Source organism: Echiichthys vipera (assembly GCF_963691815.1).
Source record: "Echiichthys vipera genome assembly, chromosome: 10".
In the NCBI taxonomy this organism is placed as follows: Eukaryota; Metazoa; Chordata; class Actinopteri; order Perciformes; family Trachinidae; genus Echiichthys; species Echiichthys vipera.
This window is the reverse complement of record NC_139835.1, coordinates 12,544,871-12,566,128: the sequence shown is the minus strand read 5'-3', so window position 1 is coordinate 12,566,128 and position 21,258 is coordinate 12,544,871. Positions and strand designations below refer to the sequence as shown.

At 39.2% G+C, this 21,258-nt stretch overlaps 1 protein-coding gene across 1 annotated transcript in view; it reads left to right on the top strand.

Annotated features, from left to right (window-relative positions):
* Nucleotides 1-9,327: 9,327 nt before the first annotated feature.
* thsd7ba (thrombospondin, type I, domain containing 7Ba) overlaps nt 9,328-21,258 on the top strand; it is a gene marked incomplete at both ends in the record, with an annotated part of 152,679 nt that continues 140,748 nt past the window's right edge. Inside the window, one exon of the mRNA XM_083921867.1 lies at nt 9,328-9,487. Within this exon, the coding sequence (XP_083777993.1) occupies nt 9,328-9,487 (160 nt within the window). The remainder of the gene's footprint in view (nt 9,488-21,258) is intronic.

The window sequence follows — 21,258 nt, the reverse complement described above, 5'->3', positions numbered from 1 at the left end:
AGGTATGTTTGACTAACTAGGCTGTGATTGGCCAGTGATCTAAACACACAGCTTGACAACAGTCTATCTATCTATCTATTGAAACATCAATACATATATATATATATATATATATGATATAATATATATATATATTAGGGGTGGAACGGTTCACAAAATCCACTGTTCGTTTCATATTAGATTCCAAAAATACCATGTATCAGATTTGTAGCCTAATAATTAAAAAAAAAAATGTAATCAGATATTCTTAAGGACATGTCATGCAATCATGCAAAAACTGAAATAATAAGGCATCTTGCTTGGGGATTACTGTAACAATCTTAAATGAAAGTGAAGTGAGATTTTGAAACAGTAGGAGACACATTGCTACATTTACGCGTTTATATATTTATTTGGCAAAAAGGTAAACAATTGTTTGCCTTCTAGGTAAGAATATAAACACTTTTACATTATCAAATCTTAGAAAAATTTAAGAAAATAGGTTTTCTTTCATTAAAATACGCACAAACAGCAATCACTGAACTGACTAAACAAAGGCTACATCAGGGTTATTCAATTAATTTGGAATTGAGGCCGGTTGACAAAAATTATCCAAAATGAGGGGCCGGAAAAATATGAGCATCACATTAAGGGATATTGCAAAACAATGCAGTGACATAGGAGTGCATACAGTATACTGTCTTTATTCGATCAATGTAAATAGTAGTCATAGGCCTCAAAGTGCAACAAGCTTGTCAAAAAACAATCCTTGTTGAATGAACAAACCTGTTAACCAGCGACTTTTACTCAATTATTGGACTAAAGTACAAGTTTGAGGCTCTTCTCCTTTACTTGAGTATTTTATTTACATGCTACTTTATTCTTCTACTCCACTACTACATTTCAGTGGAAATATTCTACCTTTTTACTGGACTACATTTATCTGATTACTTCAGTTACTAGTTACTTTACCAGGCTGACAAGCACATATGAAACATTAGTTTATTCATCAAAAAATGAACGTAACATAAATGCAGAACAGCATGGTTTTTATCAACTTATCCTCTTTACACTGAGATATGGCTGCAGAGTAAAGACAGGCCTCTCAGTGACAGAAACAAAAACTTCTCTGGTGAACTGACGGTTTTTTGTGTCAACCTTTCTGTTTTTCAGAGTAGAAAGAGACATTGATGTGGTGATTTAACAACGGATTTAACCAGACAGAAACGAGAGCGGAGCCTAGCAAGCTGTTGCCAAGAGGATTCAGAAACCTACGAAGAAAAGCATAGCGGGGACATGCGTAGCGGGAGCGTGCGTAGCGGGAGCGTGCGTAGCGTTGTGGCCGTGTGCCTACAGGGCGCGCATGGAGCAAGTCTCCCAGTGCGCCGGGATTTGACGCTCTGAGACGTAGTGCTGAGATGGATATGAGAAAGGACAGGGATCATGTAGGCTTCCCCTACGTTGCACCTCATAAACCGAATGGTACACATGTGTACCGAACCGTGACATGCGTACCGAACGGGACAGATTTTTTCGGTAAACCGCTCCACCCCTAATATACATATATAAATTTGTATGTATATAGATAAAAAAAATCTGAGCTCAAGATTTTGTCAGGTATTGTACCAACTTGTGAAAAAGAAATACAGACATGCAGTGAGCTGGTGAAACACTGGCAGACTGGATACACCACAAAGGCAGGATGCTAAATGCAATCTTTTGAATGGACATTAAAGAAAACCAATGCCTGTGATGTAGAGCAAAAACTTTGTAGTTGTGTTAAGTTTTTTTTTTAGCTGTGGGACTTGAGGATGGTGCTAAGCCAGGTGAAGTAACCAGCTCCTGAAGGAGGGTGCGAAGCATGAAGTAGGTTGAGGTTGGGGGCAATTGCTGTGACAACAGAGGTTGACTGAACTCTGTTTTGTGGAGCAGAAAAAGCTGTAGAGTACCGCCCTGAGGTTACGCTGTCTCAGTGTCAACTGAATATAACATAACAGGCACACCTAGCTAAATATTTTAGTTTTAGTCTACTTTAGTCGGTAAGTCACTGAAAATTGCAGTTGGTTCAATTCCTATTTTAATCTTGTTTGTGTTTTGTTCTAGTCAAGATCCTTTCACAAACCTTGTTCAATTTAATTTGCCTTTTTTTTGTTTTTATGTTAAAGGCACTGTACTCCAAATTCACAATATCAGCAAATAAATATTTGATATGAAAAAATATTAGGTATTTCAGTACTCAGCTGAGTACAGCACATTTAGGGTTGTCAAAAGAATCGCTATTTTGTGAATACTAGTTTTTATTTTGATATCTGTTGTTCTGTTTATCGGACCACCGCTGGTGAACGCACCCACTGCTTCTACCATCGGAGTTGCATGAAAGCACAGGGAAAAACAAGCTAATTAAGTAACTGGCTTGTTAGCTGTCTTGCTAATTCCATCGTGCATTAATGCTACAATATCACAAGAGGTTAGAAAATAGAAAGAGGTAGCACACACATTTTGAGTGTCATAGAAGTTTAAAGATGTGATTGAATAAAGATTAATTGAATTGATTGTACCCACTTTAAACTACATGTTCACAATTGATTTCCACCAGGACCACCTTTCGTACATCCTATTTGTTGGCTTTTATTTAGTTAGTAGCCAGCCAGGGTAGGAGAAGGACTGCCACAAAGACAAGCTCATTTGAACAGCAAAGGAATGGCAAGGCACAGCACTTATAAGCCATAGGAAATGAGGTTTGGGTAACTGGGATCTGGGGTTTGCAGGAGCATGGCCAGGAAGGTCAATAAGGGAGCAAAGCTTAGAGGTGGGGCCAGTGGGGAAGGGGTTGGGGGTGGATGGGGGAGAAGGGCAGGAGGTGTTAATAGAATCAGAGTTCCTCAGGATGAGCTCTCAGAACAGGCTTGGCATGTACAGTAATCAGCAAATGTCATGGGATAAAAAAAAAAACTCTGCTACTCTTAGACTGTACTTTTGTCTTTGATATTATTGTCAGAATGTGACACAGGTAGTGACAAATAAGTGTTGGAGTTTAATGTAAAAATCACAAACAACAACCAACCCTGTGCTAATATGAAATAACTGCAGCAATTCTAAATGGGAACTGGGTGTCATAGGAATCCTTCTTTATATGCACATATTCCAATAGTAGAATGACTGGGACAGAACAGATGAGTGTCACAGCAAAATAGTGCAACATGTACCTGTAGACTAGTGTAATTGGATGTTTATATAATTAAAGGACACTGTCTTCAGTTAATGCATTTTTATGAAGCATCCCTGCATCTACACATTGCCATTCATTCCTTTTGGCTGTTTGTATCTTTTGCACACCTCTGTAATGCAAGTCTGCTATGGGCAATGCATCATGTGAAAGATATATGATCTTGGGAATGTCATTGTGTGAAGTGTCAGATTTTACTCTGCTGGGGTATCAGATGTTTTTATCAGTGTCTGTTTTTTTCTCCTCTTTTTTGTCTCTCTCCACCTCAGACCCTGTAGCCTATAGGCTGACTTTGTGCCAACCCCGGTGGGAACATCGGTGGGTGGGTAATTGACAGAGCCAGCGCCAGGAAGTTAATACCACTCAGTGCTGCTGGAGGTGTGACACTGTCGCAGCCCTCTGCACATTGATTCACACAGGATTAAGCCACTGCATGATGCTTCAGGCAGAAGGCCCTGCACAGCTGATTTACCGTTCCTGTCAGACTTAACGTGTTTGGAGGCCTCCTCTGCCCTGCTCCTGTCTTCTGTGGAAGAACTAGTAAAAATCATCTGCCACTGCAACAACCAGATCACCTAAAGGGATGACTGGCAGTCATCTGGCACAGGTACTTCTGCATGTAGTTTGGGAGATGATTTTGACGATACAGAGTAATTACTGTTTTATTCTAGGGATCATCTACATTGCTTTGTCATATCTGTCCCAATCCATGTTAATTTCGGTAACAACAAATATTAGTTGACAACCTTTTTGTCACGACTAAAACAAAATCAAACAAAACTAAAAAAAAATCTAACAAATAAATTATATTATAAAAGACGAACAAATGGACAAATTAAGTAATAAGCCTACTGTTTGAATGCATAGTCTTTAAGTTCAAGGGCCTGCATACATGTGAGGAATCACACACTTTAGCCTCAGGCTCCTAATTAGTAAAACACTATTTTCACCACCTATAATATCTCTTGTTCAGAAGCTGATTGAGCCACTTGACCTTTTGTGCTACTGTTAATAAGACACATCTTGCATTCGGTAACGTCTCTCTCAGAATTTATTTATTATTTTTAGAGCAAACTGATTCATGGACTTGTGCAAAAACATTCAGGCAACACACTGACATTTACACATACAGTAGGCAAGCTAATGAAACATTAAGTACTGTTGATATGGAATTTCATGCTGCTATCAGAAGAAATAAGTAGCTTCCAGGATTAATTTTGACGGTCAACCATCAAAATCTTCCTCTTGATATTTGCTCAAGAATTATTTCTTATTAACTTCGCCTCCTTAACATTATTTTAGTGAACAAGAGAATGAATCCTCTTCTGAAAGATTTTCTGCTCTGCAGTATTGAGCACGGGAAGCTGTGGTAATGCTCGGCGAGCAGGAATGATAGAGAGACAGCGGTTCTGTTCAAACAGCCAGAGTTTGGAAATGATTACTGGGTTTACTGAGGAGAGGCAGCCTGCTGTATTACTGCAGAGCAGAGGGCCATGGACACTGTGTGTGAACAAGAACACAGGGCCTTTTTCACTAACCTAGCAAAGGACGAGAACAACATCCCTAATCATAGCACCTATGCACAAAGTGGCAACAACTGAAGCCTCAAAATGCTTTGAGGACATCAAAATTCACTGATTGTTTAACCAGACTCTGCCGGAAATACTGGTTTCTGATCATCTGTCTATCACAACCTATGTTGGTGATAGACAGGCCAAATCAACTAATCAAATACTCGAAGTGTATGACGTTCTAACAGAGCATCCAAGCAAAGTAGACAACATGTTGGTAAAGCATATTTGCCGTTTGTATAACGTGAATTTACTGATAAAAGCCACAATTTCAGGTGCCCGGTCCATATTTCAACAAAAGATTCAAAGAGAAAAGAACGTTAGCGAGCAGCTTGCTCGATAGCTGCGCTCATTTTATCCGCGGAAGCCACCGTTACACTGAACAGTCGCTGCGTCACACTTCGAGCCGCCTCAAGACCAACGCTGATTGGGTCGGTCGCTTGGGCAAACTCCTGATCTTGCGAGGCTACTGATTGTTGGCTTTGTATGTCGATTGTGAGGTGCCGATTCAATGTAATTCCTAGGATGAACCGTCATGGCATATATGCATGTTATCAACAGCTTTTCAACCAGCAGTACTCGTTTGTTGTACAGTCATGATGGAACGTCCGAAGAGGCTCAATGATTTTGAAAATAGTGTATGCACACTAAGTCTTGCGCTGTCATCATCTGTTTAGCCAAAAAAATTTAAGACATACAGTTCAATATAGAATAACGGAAACAGGAACAGATTGATGCAGCTGCACCCACAAGCCTGTGATCAAAGGAGTAAAAAAACACTGTGCTGTGCATAGCTTTTCTGATTGTTTAAATGCTGTCGTGGTCATTTCTGCCAATGGAAACATCTGCAAAAATCTGTTTCTTTGGTTAGAATGGATTTCTGTTTTCATATTGCCAAACCCAATCAAAAACAATTACATGCATCACAACGTGAAGAAAATACTTGCTGCTGCGTTAATCTCAACATACTGGAAGCAGTACACAAAGAAGAGCACAGGGACAGGCAGGAATTTAAGCCGAGAATGTGAACAGAGAATGAGCTGGATGGTTTCATAATTATGTGTAAATCCAGGGAAGAGTTTGGCATCTCTGGAAGAACGTACTGGGATCAAATGCATTTTTATCTACTCTAGACAGAAATGGCTGTTTGGCTCATTTAAAGAGAGGCTGGAGGATCGCTTGGTGATTGTTAAGAGCTTTAACATACCAAATTAGCTTCTGCCATTCATTTGGAAAGATCTAATCAAACATTAATTATTGTGACCACCTGTGAGAGAGAAGGCTATAGAGTGTTGCTCATCTGTTCCCTTATGGTCTTTACTCTCTGAATCCATTGAGTAAGCCCCAAACAAGGACTGCAGGAGACAGAGAAGCAGATTGCATTCCATCAGATCACGGAGTATCAAATAGGATGCACAGCAGCATCTGAGCTACGCAGCTGTTTGCCAGGTTTTCTGTGACCACTGAGAGCCTGGCATGATTCCTTTGACCCAGATATTTAGCAGCTTAAGAGCTTTTCTTTTTTTAAGATGTTCAGGATAGCCTGCGTTCCCCCTCTACTGACAGGCAAAGTCCAAGCCTGAGCTGCATGGACACAATTGCCCACAACAATTGAACACAACTCTTTAAAGCAGTTGATGTAAAGAAAAGCAACCAGTAATCTGATTTTACAAAACCCTATCTAAAACTCTGGTAATCTCATCTGTCTGTCTTACAAACAATACTGGGAGGGTTTGTACTTCTATTACTTCATACTTTCCATTGCTTTTCTTTGTTCAAGACCATGTTCTCCAATCAATGGTGACATGTTCTGTCAGCGTTTAGAAAGCGCTACTTGTCCCATGCATAGTCAAATTAGACTGGCTAGAGGGAAGATGTAATCTGGGTGCAGTCAGGTATGGCTTCCAGAGCAGTGCAGCCTGAGAGGTTGGCTAGTAATCAACAACCAGAGGTGTCTAATTGGCACATGGCTGTGTTAGTGCCAGATTGAGCTGTTCATTCATCCAAATAGAATAAATTCTCTGGCCATCACAAACTGTGAGACAAAGGCAGCTTTAATAAAACAAGAAAAGTGCATACATTATATTTAAAGTGGATTAAAACAATTAACCCTATCACTATTCTCTGGGCTGGCAGATTTCAAGTATCAAATGCGCCTGTATATTATGTGTGAAACCCATGCTGCAGATTGGTATTGAGGACTGATACAAAAGAGAGCTGTATGTTGAAATGCCAAACCCTGAATTTGATCTTAAAAACCTATCAAAGAGACCAAAACACATTTGACTATGGAACACATAACACATCAAACCCAGAAGGAAATTGGACAGTCCATCAAAAACTGGGCATCTGGCATCCCACTTCTGGGCACCAAGCCATCTCCACCCTGCAATTCTTTCTCATTAAACACATTTTGCCCAACCAAAAAACAGCTAAAGCAGAAAAGTCAAAATCTAATTTACCTGAATGAAATCAAGCTAAAAATAATCGAGCACCAGACGCTTTTACAGACAAGGCATGTGAAAATAATCTTAAATCTCAAATGCCCGCTGCCTCTCAGTAGTTAATCTACCATCAAATACTGAAAGATGTAATTAAAATAGATTTTCATATTGTCATGATGTACTTTATAATTAAATTCACTAGGTTATATTATTGCTTTTAGGTAAAAACATACAAACAATACGATAGAAACCCATCCCATTTTCATTGCCAGGCTGTCAAATTACCCCCCTTTGTCAAGGTCTTTGATACCAATGTACAAGGTGAGTATGAAATGCAACAGGCATACAACTGTAAACCTCTTCATGGCATAATTACACGCTGCTCCGGAAGTAACACCATGTCCTAAAAGCATGTGAAGCAAGCGATGCATGAAAAACAGCTGCTATGGATGAAGAACAGCAGATCATGAAGTTGAAAAGATATATCTAAACGAGACCTCCTCATTTCACTAGAAAATGTGCTGTTGGCTCAGAGGAAAAGAGTGTCTCTGTATGCGTGTGTGTGTGTGCCAGTGTGTGTGTGTGTGTGTGTGTGTGTGTGTGTGTGTGTGTGTGTGTGTGTGTGTGTGTAGGGAGGAGGCCGAGGTGGTGAATGGGTCAAACAAACCCAGGATGTTCAAATAGGAGACCACAAGTCTCACTGTAGTTATGTTACAAACATTCTTATTTTAACTCCACCCACAATCTTTCCGTAGCCCTAACCAAGTGGTTTTGTGACCTAAATCTAACCACATAGTTTTTAGATTCACAACATCCCCGTCGTAGTTTGACTCGCAGGGCTACTGTGGTGTTCTTTTTTCTTAAGGAAAGCCAAACTACTTCTTAAGGTATAAAACGTTTATTATAAAATCAGCAAGGAATTTTCTGCTTGGCCAAGGCCTCTCTCTGGCTTCATAAAGCACAGTCTCCCTAATCAGTCAGACCAAGCGGTTGCTGCAACCAATGAGAACCAGAAAGAGCCTAGAGCACAGCACATACAAAGTTTTTATACAGCAATAAAGTTCACTGGCTAGTTGTGATTGATTGAAAATATTGCTCCTGGTCCGGGCTTTGGACCCTCCATCACTCCAAGACAGGCTCTCATTCGTTCACTGCTGCTGCACGAGTTGAGTCCTCCGCCCCCTGGTCACACTGTTCCTCTAATGAACAGCCAGTTCCTGTAGCAAGAACCCTGCCTACTCTGTAGGTTTCTGCTTCCTTCGATACACCCTTCATGTTTAAAACTCTCCACACTAACTGGTGCGTTCCAAAGTGATGCCAAGGGTTCTATCAAAATCTCAAAATAACCTCTCAGTAAATTTACCACCTGACACGTGTTTATTTCTGATACCAACTTGTGAATAAAGGAGTACCTCAGGTCGCATTAACTTCTTTTTTTTTTTTCTCACTACCTCAGTTGTGTTTTCTTTCTGTATGGCATGCCCTGTGAGGTGATAAACAAATATTAGCACATCTCACACCCAAATAATGTCAGTCTCTCAAAGCATCAGGTGTTACAGATTAAATTCAATATTCATTAATTTTTCTGTTGGTGCAACATAATTAGAGGCCTAGTGAATCCAGGATTAATCCCACACTCCTAGGACATGGATCACAGTAGCAGGAGATAGGAATAAATGAGCTGCAGTAAAAAGGTACTAATACCCTGTATTACTCCAAGCTTAAAGTCTCCCCTTCCTCCAATACATGTGTCCACTTGTACCTTGGGAGGCTGAGATGCTCAAGCCTCTCTCTGATTAATTATGTTTGGTCTAGGTGGGAGGCAAGCATGTAATCACACTCGTATGCTGGATTGAAAAAAAGAAGAAGAAAGAAACATTATGATTCAAGTGCGAGAGAGTGTAAAGCACTTTGGAAGGTGACACTGAAAGTCATGTATCTGGGCTAGAGGTTTCAGTGGGGCATATTCTAGCCTCAGAGTCTATGACACCTTTTCCACATACCCCTTTTTTAAAGAGCTTACACACTACGGCCCATGTCTCTCCATTTCTATAAATGACTTACTGTTGAATTTCATGTTCTTCCCACAGGAGTAAGAGAGGAAGCAATGGGCTGGACTATGACTCTAAAAGATGACTTTGGGGTCATTGCCTGGACTCGGCGAGCTGGGATCTACCTCTGCCTCCTCCTCCTCTTGTCTCTCTTTTCCTTTTCAGTCCAGTCTGACATTGTGTTTCCTAAGAACCACCACTTCTCATGGAAAGCAGGTAAAATATCTGATTCTATGTCTTTGCTATAAATCCGTTAACCAACCACCCTTCTTTCACCATTCAAATACTGTACATTTATCTGGGTCTTTTATTGCTGGGAAAAAAAATCACAAGATGTGACCAATGATAATTCTGCACACTGCGATATACACATTAGCTGCTCATCATTTGCCAAGGTTGCACCAATGGTATTCTTTAAAATATATCTTTCTTTTTACCATCAAGTGTAAGAATTTAACAAGAAAGGCCACCCTGAACTTGTAAGCACACACACACACACAGACACACACACACACACACACACACGCACGCACGCACGCACGCACACACAGACACACACACACAGACACAAACACACACACACACGCACACACACACACACAAACACACACACACACACAGACACACACACACACACACACACACACACACACACACATTCCAGTGTACAGGCTGTATACACACACCTGAGTTAGACAGCCATTACTACTTCTCATTATGGGAGAAACATACTGTAACTACATTCATTTTCAGTGTAACCAGTTTTGTTGGGAAAGTAATCCTCCTCTTTCAGACACACATTGTTGGGGAACATAAACCTCAGGCTGCTATTGGACACTATCAAGCCAGAGGGCCCTACCGCCTGGGCAGTTAGCATATATACCTTCTTCCAGACAGACTATCCATCCCCAGCCCCCTAGTGACAAGTCGATCCTGGATTGTTACCATAATGATGTGTATGCAGCGGTAACATGACACAGTTAATGAGACATTTGTGCACAGTAAATAATCGGGTCCCGTTATGACCTGCTGTGGATTTATGGCCCCAGTTATATCTGGTAGACATGGTTTCAATGAACAGCATGATGCATACAGTTCATGTATTGTTCTGTGAATATCGAGTCTATATATTGATTTATTTTTTTAGATACATTACGTATGAAAAACAATGTTTTATATACAAACATTTATCATATTTGTGACATACTAGCTGATGCCATATATCACTCCTTTTATAAAGATAATTTGAGGTAATCTCATGATTCATCCTTCTTGTGCTAAGCAAATTCAAGTGAAAATGTATTTCCAAAGCAGCTTGAGGAGGAGAGTTTGGCCTTCCTACAGAAATGCCCCGCTTGCCGTGCGATTAGCACTTTCATTTCTCACTCTGTGGTTGGGTAATGACTGCCCAAGTGATAAAGAGATTGATTAATTTCACTTGAAAGAGCGTATGTTCAAAAGGGATGTTACCAGGACACCAAGAGTGAGGATTTGACATCCTTTCAGAGCTAAGATGGCTCATGAGTTGTTGCCTAACAGGATATGAAAATAAATGTTGAGACAAGAATGGAAATCTTAAACTTAGCATGCCTCGCCTCTTGATATATCACTCTCAGAGAGAGACTCAGTCAGACACAGTGCTGAAGTGAAATCTAACAACAGAAACTTCAGTTGAAGAGCAGCCAGTTGTACAATAAAACAACAAGGAAGTATTTGGTATAATTTGGTTTAAATAAGCAAACGTTAATTTAAGGCCACACATGTCCCTCACATTCAATGTCTCTGCAACAGCTCCAGGCTTTATATCACAAGTCTGAGTATTACAGTACACTCATGTTGGCAAATATTGATTTAACTTCTGCATCTTCACCATGGACACAATATATTTTAATTTGGCTGACAAGCTCATTTTTTAATTTTGGACTTGTCATTGTAGGAAAGATTTTCTCTTAATTATGCGCAGTCGTCCTATTGTGTACTTGGTGTGTCTATCTAGGCCAGCAGCATTGTGGGGTAAATCTTTTGTCTGAGCCAGTTCCCAGAGCTGTGGCTAAGCTGGGAGTCTCTGGCTCAAGCAGAGAGCTGGAGCCATTTAAGCTTGACCTTCATCAGTGTCTTGGAGAGCAGAATGGAGCACTGAAACAATGTGGCAAATGGGACTATTATTTAACTCTTTAAAATGGCTGTTTAAGGACAAATCCTACACTTGTCTCTTTTTAACAGCGTGGTATGCATTGACCATTAACTCACGGAACATTGACAAGGAGTAAAAACCATCAAATACATGGAAGCTCCTAAGGCTTTTTGCTCAACTGCAGAAAGTAGCAATCAGTATTCTATAGTGAGTGAGAGAAATGCTGCAGGAGGTGTCACATAGGCTATGATAAAAAACAACCCGTTCTCATTCCAACTCATCATACACGGGCGCTTTGGTCAGGACACCCTTGGTGTCATATGTCAACGCACTGGGTAGCCCTGCATGTCGAACTATGATGCTCCACTGTGGTTGTTGTTTTAAACACGGGTTAACCTGTTTAGTTGTTTAGGAAGCAAAACCACTTGGGGTAAGGTTAGTAAAAGTTCATGGGTGAGTTGAAATAAATTTGTTTGTCACAACAACTACTATGATGCACTTGCTCCGAATATCTTATCATGCCACAGTTGGGTTTACAGTTGAAATCCCAGTACATAATAAACAGATGCTCAAGGGTGCTTTGTTAGTCTTTACCGATGACAAAATTGCAGTATTTGATACCCTAGGAATAAGAATGAGCAGTATGTTCCATATACCCTCAGAACATATCAGTGCTGTGGACTAGTACAGTATAGTGTGATTTGTATTGCTCTGTGTGTATTTGTTTTATATCATTATATTATGGTTGTTGCACAACTTTAGATGCCATATAATTAGTTTATGCGTTGGGGAAATTGATTTTAGAATGAAAGACAAGTGAAAGTGCATACTGTAGCTGCCTTTTAAATTTTGTTCTTTGAAATTCAAGGGATAATATACAGTCCTATTAGCTTTAGAATGCTGATATCTTCCAGGAACAGAACATGTAAATTGGATTCATTCTGACTTCCATAAGCATCTGAATTTTAACACAATGGCAAGACACCACACAGCGCTCATCTAGTGTCAGGTTTAGTCCTGTGAAGTAATATCTTCTCTCTCAGGTTTTCAATTGTCATCTTTTAAATGATTGTATTTTTTTCTTTAAAAGGACTTTAAAATGCTGGGATTTCACTTCTCTGAAGTTATTTGGGTTTTTTACATCTTAGTTTAACAAACCGGAAAATAGCCGCTTTATTTGTAGATGCATCACAGATGGGGTTGTATTCTGCATCAAAGCTTCTCCCTCTAAAATCGAAAAAAAACACTGTTATTATTTTTATTTTCCTTCCTTGAAAAGGTAATTCAACTAGTTCAGGATAGTGAGGTATTTTTATCTCTGATATTTATACCTAGGCTAATTTAAGCAATACATTTGAGACTGTGTACAGTATTAAGAATGCAGTAAGCACTATGATTAAAATAATGTATTTGTTTAGCAACTGTGTATTTCAACATTTACTACTTACAGTTTTTGGCTCTAAAAAGCAAATAATACGTGTTGTACGTATGATTAGTCCTACCAAGGTTCTCTGGAGGATTGAATAATTTAGCCATCTAACTATTCATCTAAATTATGTGGGAACTTTCAGCTGTAAGAATCAGCTGAAGGGCAATGATTTTCAAAAGATTGAAAAATCAATAAAGGTTTTCCTTAATGAGAGGGATATCCCTCAGCTCCTGCTGGATAATTCAAAGAATTTACAGGGCTGAGCTCCAGGACCTTGTGAATGTAAGAAAAAATACACCCATATGTGGAGTGATACAGTCAGGCAACATTTGCATTTCATTTCAGGGTCTGAGTGCATTTATTTGCAATTTCACCACACTGTTGCACCATCAAAGCTGAAATCAAACATCACTGCTGCAGTGGGCTTCTTGTTTCTGAAAAATAAGCTACAAAGAGGCAGTATGTTACCGCGTACCCAGTGTACCAGGATTTCCCATTCAACCAAACTGCACTGCATAATTTAGAGGGCTTTTTCACTTTAATTTAGCGAGTTTAGCCATCAGTGTGGCCAATATGTAGTTACTTTCATACTGCCTCTGCTTGCATCAAGGTAAATGCACCACCCTGTCAAATGTTACTTTCACATTCAATATTGTACCTCATGGATGATATACTTGTTTTATAAAAGCAGTTAAATCTGGATCTGGATCCACAGATCCAACAGCCTCTTGGGAGCACAGATACCTATGATAAATACGCACAGTAATTGTAATGTACGCTACCTGCCAGGAGAGTGTTCATTTGGGCTCCAGAGTCCTATAGGTATAGAGATGCACAAAGCGTATTAGCTGTAAATGACAAATGACATGTTGGATAGAAAACAGGTTATTGTGAGAAATCCTAGAATGTTTACATGCACTGCTATAATCTGATTACTCACATGCAACGGCAAAATCCTTAATGTCTGGTCCTTTTAATTGACTAATACAAACATAGCATACATACACGTAACACTGCCACAGTAATAGGAGATTTGGGTTTACAGCTAAATTTGGGCTTTACTCAGGTTTTCTGGTATCACCATGGCAACTTGCATGGCCTACAGAGTATCATATCAAATAACACTAATAAAGTCATCAGTACTGACTGCTCCTCTTAAGTTTACTATAATGTCACAAGTAGCCTGATTTGGACCAATAGGTATATTAATATGCTTTCTATGGGCAGCACATTCTGAGAAAAGTGTGTTCATTATGTGAACATATAGGCCAACGGTAGCCTAGGATACCTACACTAATTTTAGCTAGCGTTACTTTTATTATTTGGAAATTATTTCCAATTTTTCTAGAGCTTCTTATGTTGTAGTTATGTGATTAAATCATTTACATTTCACCTTGTTGCATATCACTTTTAAGTGACGCTGTAACTGATTTTTCCCGTTGCTAAATATCACTTGACTGTTTTATCTCAGCTCAGTACATTTATTCATGTCTCTTGTAACTAAGTGGTTAAAAAACTGCTTGTAGATGAAAACCCCTTGTATTAACAGGGCAGCGTGTTCTCATGAACAGGTCCGGCATAGTGCGTTTATGTCAGTAATGTCTTCAGTTGGAAGTTTTTTTCAGTTATAGTTTATATTTCTTCTAAAAGGTAGCAAAACATTCTCAGGTGAAACATTCTGCCTTTGACAATGCATTGCATTACAGGAACGTTTCTGTATTTTTTTAAATCTCAGGCCTCAATAACGTCCTCAAACCATTTCAGAATGTTGCTTTGAGAAGGTTCCTTCTTTGTTATCATGTAACATTGTGGGAATGTTTCTTAAAGGACATCTGTTACCTTAATTATGTCCCCAAAACATCCTCAGAATGTTGCAGTTAAAACGCTATGTCTTAGTTAGCATTTAGCCTTATAGGGACATTATTTGAAATAATAAACATCTTTAAAATGTTCTTTGAACTTCATAACCCTATCAGAATTGTTAGGTAATGTTAACCAGTAATATGGATAGGAAAAGTTAACAAAAATAATGCACTCTTGAAAAGAAATGGGAGTAGAATCATAAAGAAGCAAACCCTTTGTGGTCCCTCATTTTGCTAAATGTTTTTGATAAAAGGAAAAATTTGCTGCAATTGGTGGGCAGTCTTGGTCTTTAAGGTATCTCAGTGTCATAACATCCCCCTGATCGACTCAAATAAAATGAACACACCAGAATCGAGGGGTCTACTATTCAGCTCTGGCCCTAAAAATGACCTGTTACTTATAGCACTGAGAACATATGATTGAGACTACAGACCAAACATCAAGTAAACCTCTCATATACAAGTTCAAATCAAACACAGCTTGCAAATTAAACAGGACAATTCACAAACCTGAGTAATTTAAAGAAAAGTTATGTGCAGAGACACACAACAAACACAAGAACTATTTTGTAAATGTGATTGAGTCAAGCAACTTTTACAGCTAGTTTATTAATGAGTGAACACTGCTAAGTAAGGACATTTGTTTTTGTTGCAAAATGTTTGCAAGTATTATAAAAGGAAATCATTTAAAATATTGCATTATCTGTGGCCCTGAGCACCACATAAGCAAGGCTAATGAATAGACATCATCGGGCCCAAACATCTGCTCCATTTTCATAGAAGGGATGTCCCATCTGGCTAAAAATGATGCTAACCTTAGAAGCACTTTCTGATCAATAAACTTGAGTTGATACAGCAGCTAACATGGCCATTGCAAGACGGTCAAAGCGGGGCCATCACAATCAGATCTAGCATTTGTAGTGTCAGTAGCGAATGAAAGAAGGGACATGAATGGTACTGTGGAAAGGCCTGTGTTGGTCTGACCCATCCACCACAACGACCTCCTCCCAAATCGGACTTTATCGCTCTGAATTTTCAAGCTTTTGCTGAGTGTCTAATTATGCTTTGGATGTGTTTACAAATGTGATTTAAATGCTCAAGGGTGCCACCAAAACTGTGGTATATATATATATATATATATATATATATATATATATATTTATATATATACATATATATATATATATATATATATATATATATATATATTTATATATATATATATATATATATATATATTTATATATATATATATATATATATATATATATATATATATATATATATACTGCATATATTACAGTGTTACAGCTAGCCTCAAAGCCCCCCCCTCCCCCCACGCACACACACACTTCATTGACCCCTATAGCTAGACAAATAACACATTATATGTGTTTTTAAGAATATAAATTCTCTAGTGAGTAATCTTGCCTTTAGCTAAAGTCTTAAATTATGAAGTGTTGTGTTGTGTGAACTAAGCATCATAGCTAGAAATCACCTCGAGCCTACAGTAACTTCTCAGATCCAGCTGCAACAGCTATAACCCTTTTTGATGAAGTTGATATTGTACAACATGGTTAACATTCAGTCTTTCGTCATTTATTCAGATGTCCTTTTGTTATTATAGAATAGCTGCAGATAATCTGATGGAAATGTACAAGATTTGTTGGAAACGTACAGGATTTGTTGGAAACCACGTCCTGTGGTCTCTGCAGTTGTCAGCAGTTTGACAACAGCTGTGTATCAAAGTAGGATTTATTCTGCTGCACACTGTATAGGGAGCTTTAAAGGTACATGAGCAATGACTTAAACTCCTGCACTGCTCTCTATGCTCTCAAACCTTTGCAACACGCCAAACAGTGATGTCACAGCATCGCGTGACAGCCATTTAACAAACTGCGTTTACATGCAGTTTAAAAAACCCGATTATATGTGGGTTAAGGCAATACTGCTCCGGTTTCTCCACCACCATGTAAACACTGTACCCCGGGTAAAATTGGAGTTCTCATACCCAAGTTAACAGAGAACTCCTAGATAACAGCCTTCCCGGATTACTCTAGGGTTTCGGGTCTACGCATGCTTCATGGGTTATTACTCCCTCTTCCCACTCCGCGGCAGTGGTATCTGAACCGGAAATAGAATAAACCAGGAAGAAACACTTGCGAAAACAGCGTGAAACAACAGCAATAGAGCATTACCATTAAACCGAGTAACATCACTACCAAGAGGACCCGTTTCAGTCGTAATTCTGGTCAAAAGTCGTTTCCCCCCGCTTGTAAATGTTGACAATGGTGAACCATAGACTGTATAAAAAAATGGACGTAGTCTCTCCGCTGGGCCTTTTCTCTCAACTTGATCAATCATACTCGCCTCTGGGAGCTGCCATCTTGTCGGACTTTGACTCCTCCTCATTTCATCTTACCAAAAAAGGGCATTGAGGTGACGTTGGGGGGAGGGAGTGACTTCCATCTTGCTGACTTATACTGAATAAGCAACATTAGCACCACCGCCCGGGAGCTAGGCTAACAGAGGACGTTACTAGATTAACGGGAGTGGAATTGGGAGTATCATGTCTTTAGCTGAGATTACACCGGCTCCGGCTGTGAAGTGCAGGCAGCCAGCATTTATGATCTATGATTTAAACTGGTAGTCAACACAGTACCATGCTCATGGACTGTAAAAAACGACCCCTTGCTCGAAACCTCCCGGTGCTCCAGATTAGCATCCAGTGTGTGCCATCGATAGGAGGCTATATTGCAAGTCATGGTGCAAGTGCGGCGATTTAGTTAGCATAACAGAGCTAACATTAACACAGTGTATTTCTAAACCATCTGTTTGTACAGTTCTTTGAAGACCAAACCATCTTGTCACTGATAACACCACCACATGAATGACCACAGTCCAGGTCGAGATGACGAAGTTAGCATGCTAATCCTGACAACTAGCCTCTGGGGCAAAGTGATGTCCAGAGGCTAGCTCTCACTCAAGAGGCCGCTCCCCTAATTATTCTTAAACTTTAACCTCCAGTGTTGTCATGGAGATATGACCTAAACATACAGACTAGAATGTTTTTTTGAAACAGGCCTTAAATAGGTTTTTGTATCAGGCTAGTTTTTATTTTATTGAAGGTTAATGTTTAAATTTAAATAATTAGGGGCACGGCCTCTTGAGTGGCAGCTCGCTGCTGGCCCTTACTTTTCCGCGGAGGTAAACGTCAGCCAGACGGACGTATCTCCTTTCCCCCAACTTCACATCAATTACATTTTTTGGTAAGAGGAAATGAGGCGGAGTCAAGTCTGACAAGATGGCGACTCCCATAGGAGAGTACGATTGGATCAAGTTGAGAGAACTGACCTCAATGGAGAGGCTAGGTACATTTTTTATACAGTCTATGGGTAGGGGCTTGAGTTGAACCAGAAAAAAGAAACATACTTCGAAGATTGTATGTTGGCGGGGCGCCACCGACTGTACCGGAGGTCGAGTTATTCCCGTCATTTTCCTATTCAATCGGGGAAAGACCATTTTCGGGTTAATGCCGTGAATGTAAACGCACTGACTGACAAAGACAAATTGAGATACAATTTCAAGTTCTACATTTCAGCAACAAAGCATTAAAAGTACTTTACATGAAACATTAAATAGAGTGAAGAAAAGAGAAAATAATAACAATCCAAAATAGAAAAAGACAGATATAAAATACAATCATAAAAGTAACAGTGCAGTGTAAGGAATTACCAATTATTTTGATTCAATAAAAGCTGGTGTCAAACAGAAATGTTATCAGCCATGGCAGAATGAATTAAGTGGTCCGTTCCATTACGAGTGTGTTAACGGAATTGGCAGAACATGTTACTTTTTTTATCCTGCAGCCACAGATCAAAATCACAAAATTCCTTCTCATTAAGTGGGCCCCATTAAGAGCGGTTATAATTTTATTGTTATAAAGGCATTGCTGAGATCATGAACATCAGACAAAGATATCAGAGAAGAATAAAACCCTTTAGAAAGTGTGGAAATCATAAATGTCACAGCAATGAAAATATGAGTGATAAGATAAACATACAAAAAATCAATCCAAACTATTTTGCAGCAGACAAGGGCAGCAATTATGTGCTTAAAATATTACTTTGACTAATTTTTTAGATATGATAAGTCCTTATATGTTCCGGCTATAAAGACTAGAATCAAAAAGAAAAAGCAAGCTTACTGGTCATTCATATGTACCAATAGTCACCTGGTTTTCTTTAAAATGAGGCCTGTCCAAAACCTTCAATATGAACACAGGACTTCTTATGAGGTTTCATAAAACACTACCATCCAGCTGAGCTTCTACTTCCATGCACATAACCCTGTTTGAAGCACACTTGATTTAAGTGTCATGCTTTTTGTAAAGCTTTCAAGATGTTTCCCTTGTTCTGTTCATATTTAATTCATTATGCAGCTTGACATTACAGCTCACAAAATTCCTGCAAATATGCACAAATGCGCTCTCATTATAATTTGAAATGAAAAAAACAAACAAAACCAATGTTTATTGCTATCTTCCTCCATACATACTGTATCTCCCCTGGGTGGGCTACATCTAGTACACCAAGTAAACCTGATTAGGTTCAAGGTGAATAAAATTCCAAGTTGAGTATTGATCTGATGTTACAAGATGTTGCTCCAATTAGATTTTCTATATTTTAAGCTTTTTCTAAAACTCAAACACATCACTGCATTTTTCAAACAGTGCCTTGGGCTGGAAAACAATAAAGTGGTCATCAAATGGATGCTCTGCGTTGTTGAACTTTAATTAATCAGTATTGCAAGCACCACATTTATAATAGTAAACGGAATATTCCTGCTATCCAAATCATTTGGGAACAAAATTTTATGCGTCTCTTCAAAAGCTTTTTACATTGATTATTCAATCGAGATCTCATTTTGAACTTGTGTCCCTCCTTCTGACTGGCAGGGAGCCGATTTAGGCTGACATAAAAGCTGGCGGCTCATCTCATGAGAGCCACAAGGCAGGAGATTCCTTGCGGGCAGATCCTTAATCCCATGACAATATTCTCACAGAAGAGTTTAGAGCAGCTCTCCTCTCAGAAGTCTCCTTCGTGCTGTGCAGGGTTTTCACATCACCCTTATACAAAACGTTCTAATTCTGGTCAAAGCTCCCACCATCGGATTGTGGTGTTAGATGCTTGAAGGAGGAATAGGGAAAGACACACAGCCATGACTAGTTTGTCATTTGGGACAGAAGTAATTAACAAGAGTTGTTGTAGCTACTGGAAATATCCAGCCTTAAGTGTCATTGTATGAATGATGGGAATCAAAGATAGAAGGTCATCTCATTACTGGATGACTCCTGCAGGTTCAATTAATACTAATATAGAAATACATAAAAAGGAATCTATTCTGCATCTATTTTTTGTTTAACAAAGCACAATGTGTGCAGAATAAGGCCCAATATGAATACAGATGTTTAGGTTCATACATGTTAAAGTTACAAACTGTATATTTTAAGAGCACTTGTATTTGCTGCTTAACCCAGAAATACAGTGTCTGTGGTGACATTCCCAGGCAAAATTCAAATGCAGCGCTCTATTAGTAACGGTTTTTACTTCAGTCAACAGCGGTTGGTCTGCCCGGGTGGAGTCACTGAAGTGTATACTGCATTTTACTGTAATCAGAAATCGGGAACTTCCAACTTCTGAGTCTGTGTAGTAAGGGCAGAAGTGTAATAGGAACATGTTTGTTTATGGATTTAAGAGGGTAACATACGGTATATGGGATGGACCGGAAGTAGAGAGGTGAATGTGTGTCAATAAAGTTTACAAAAGGGCGAAAAAAACAAAGCATGCATGTCTCCTGTCTGGACATTTATATAATGCCTGAACCTCTGTCTGAAATGCTCTCTTTAAGACCCCCTCCTGAAAAAGCCTCTGATTGGTCATCATTCCCTGGTCGTCATCGACGCTCTTGGTGTCTCTACACCATCATAGCAGACGGGGAATGACTGTAACGGCACTGTAGCAGCACTTTTTTACCTATATATAGAATAGTTTTGACACCACAACCACGCACAGCATTTCTGAATACAGGCTGTGTGCATTTCTCTGTTAAATGAACATTTTGGTACTTATACTCACAGTATTTATTTCTAATCTGCTTCATAATCAAAAAAGAGATGAAATCTTACTTTTTACAATATGGGACCTTCAATGTGAATTCATACATACTGTGGTTTTTGGTTTTGGAGACCCTCTCTACATTTTTTACACGGAAAAAAAGAAAATACAAGCACGTTCAAATGCTGTTCAGTGGTGTGTGTGTGTATGTGTGTGTGTGTGTGTGTGTGTGTGTGTGTGTGTGTGTGTGTGTGTGTGTGTGTGTGTGTGTGCAGCAGTATAGCTAACTGCAGTAATAGTAATTCTCAAAGATGAGAGCGGTTAAATAATAACTTTTTAGTCGTATGTCCCAAGCAAAAAAACTCCACAATGCTGAAAATAGATTAGTCAACACCTTCAGCTCCTTTAATGCAAATGAGATAAACCTGCTGACAGGAGCTTCTCCT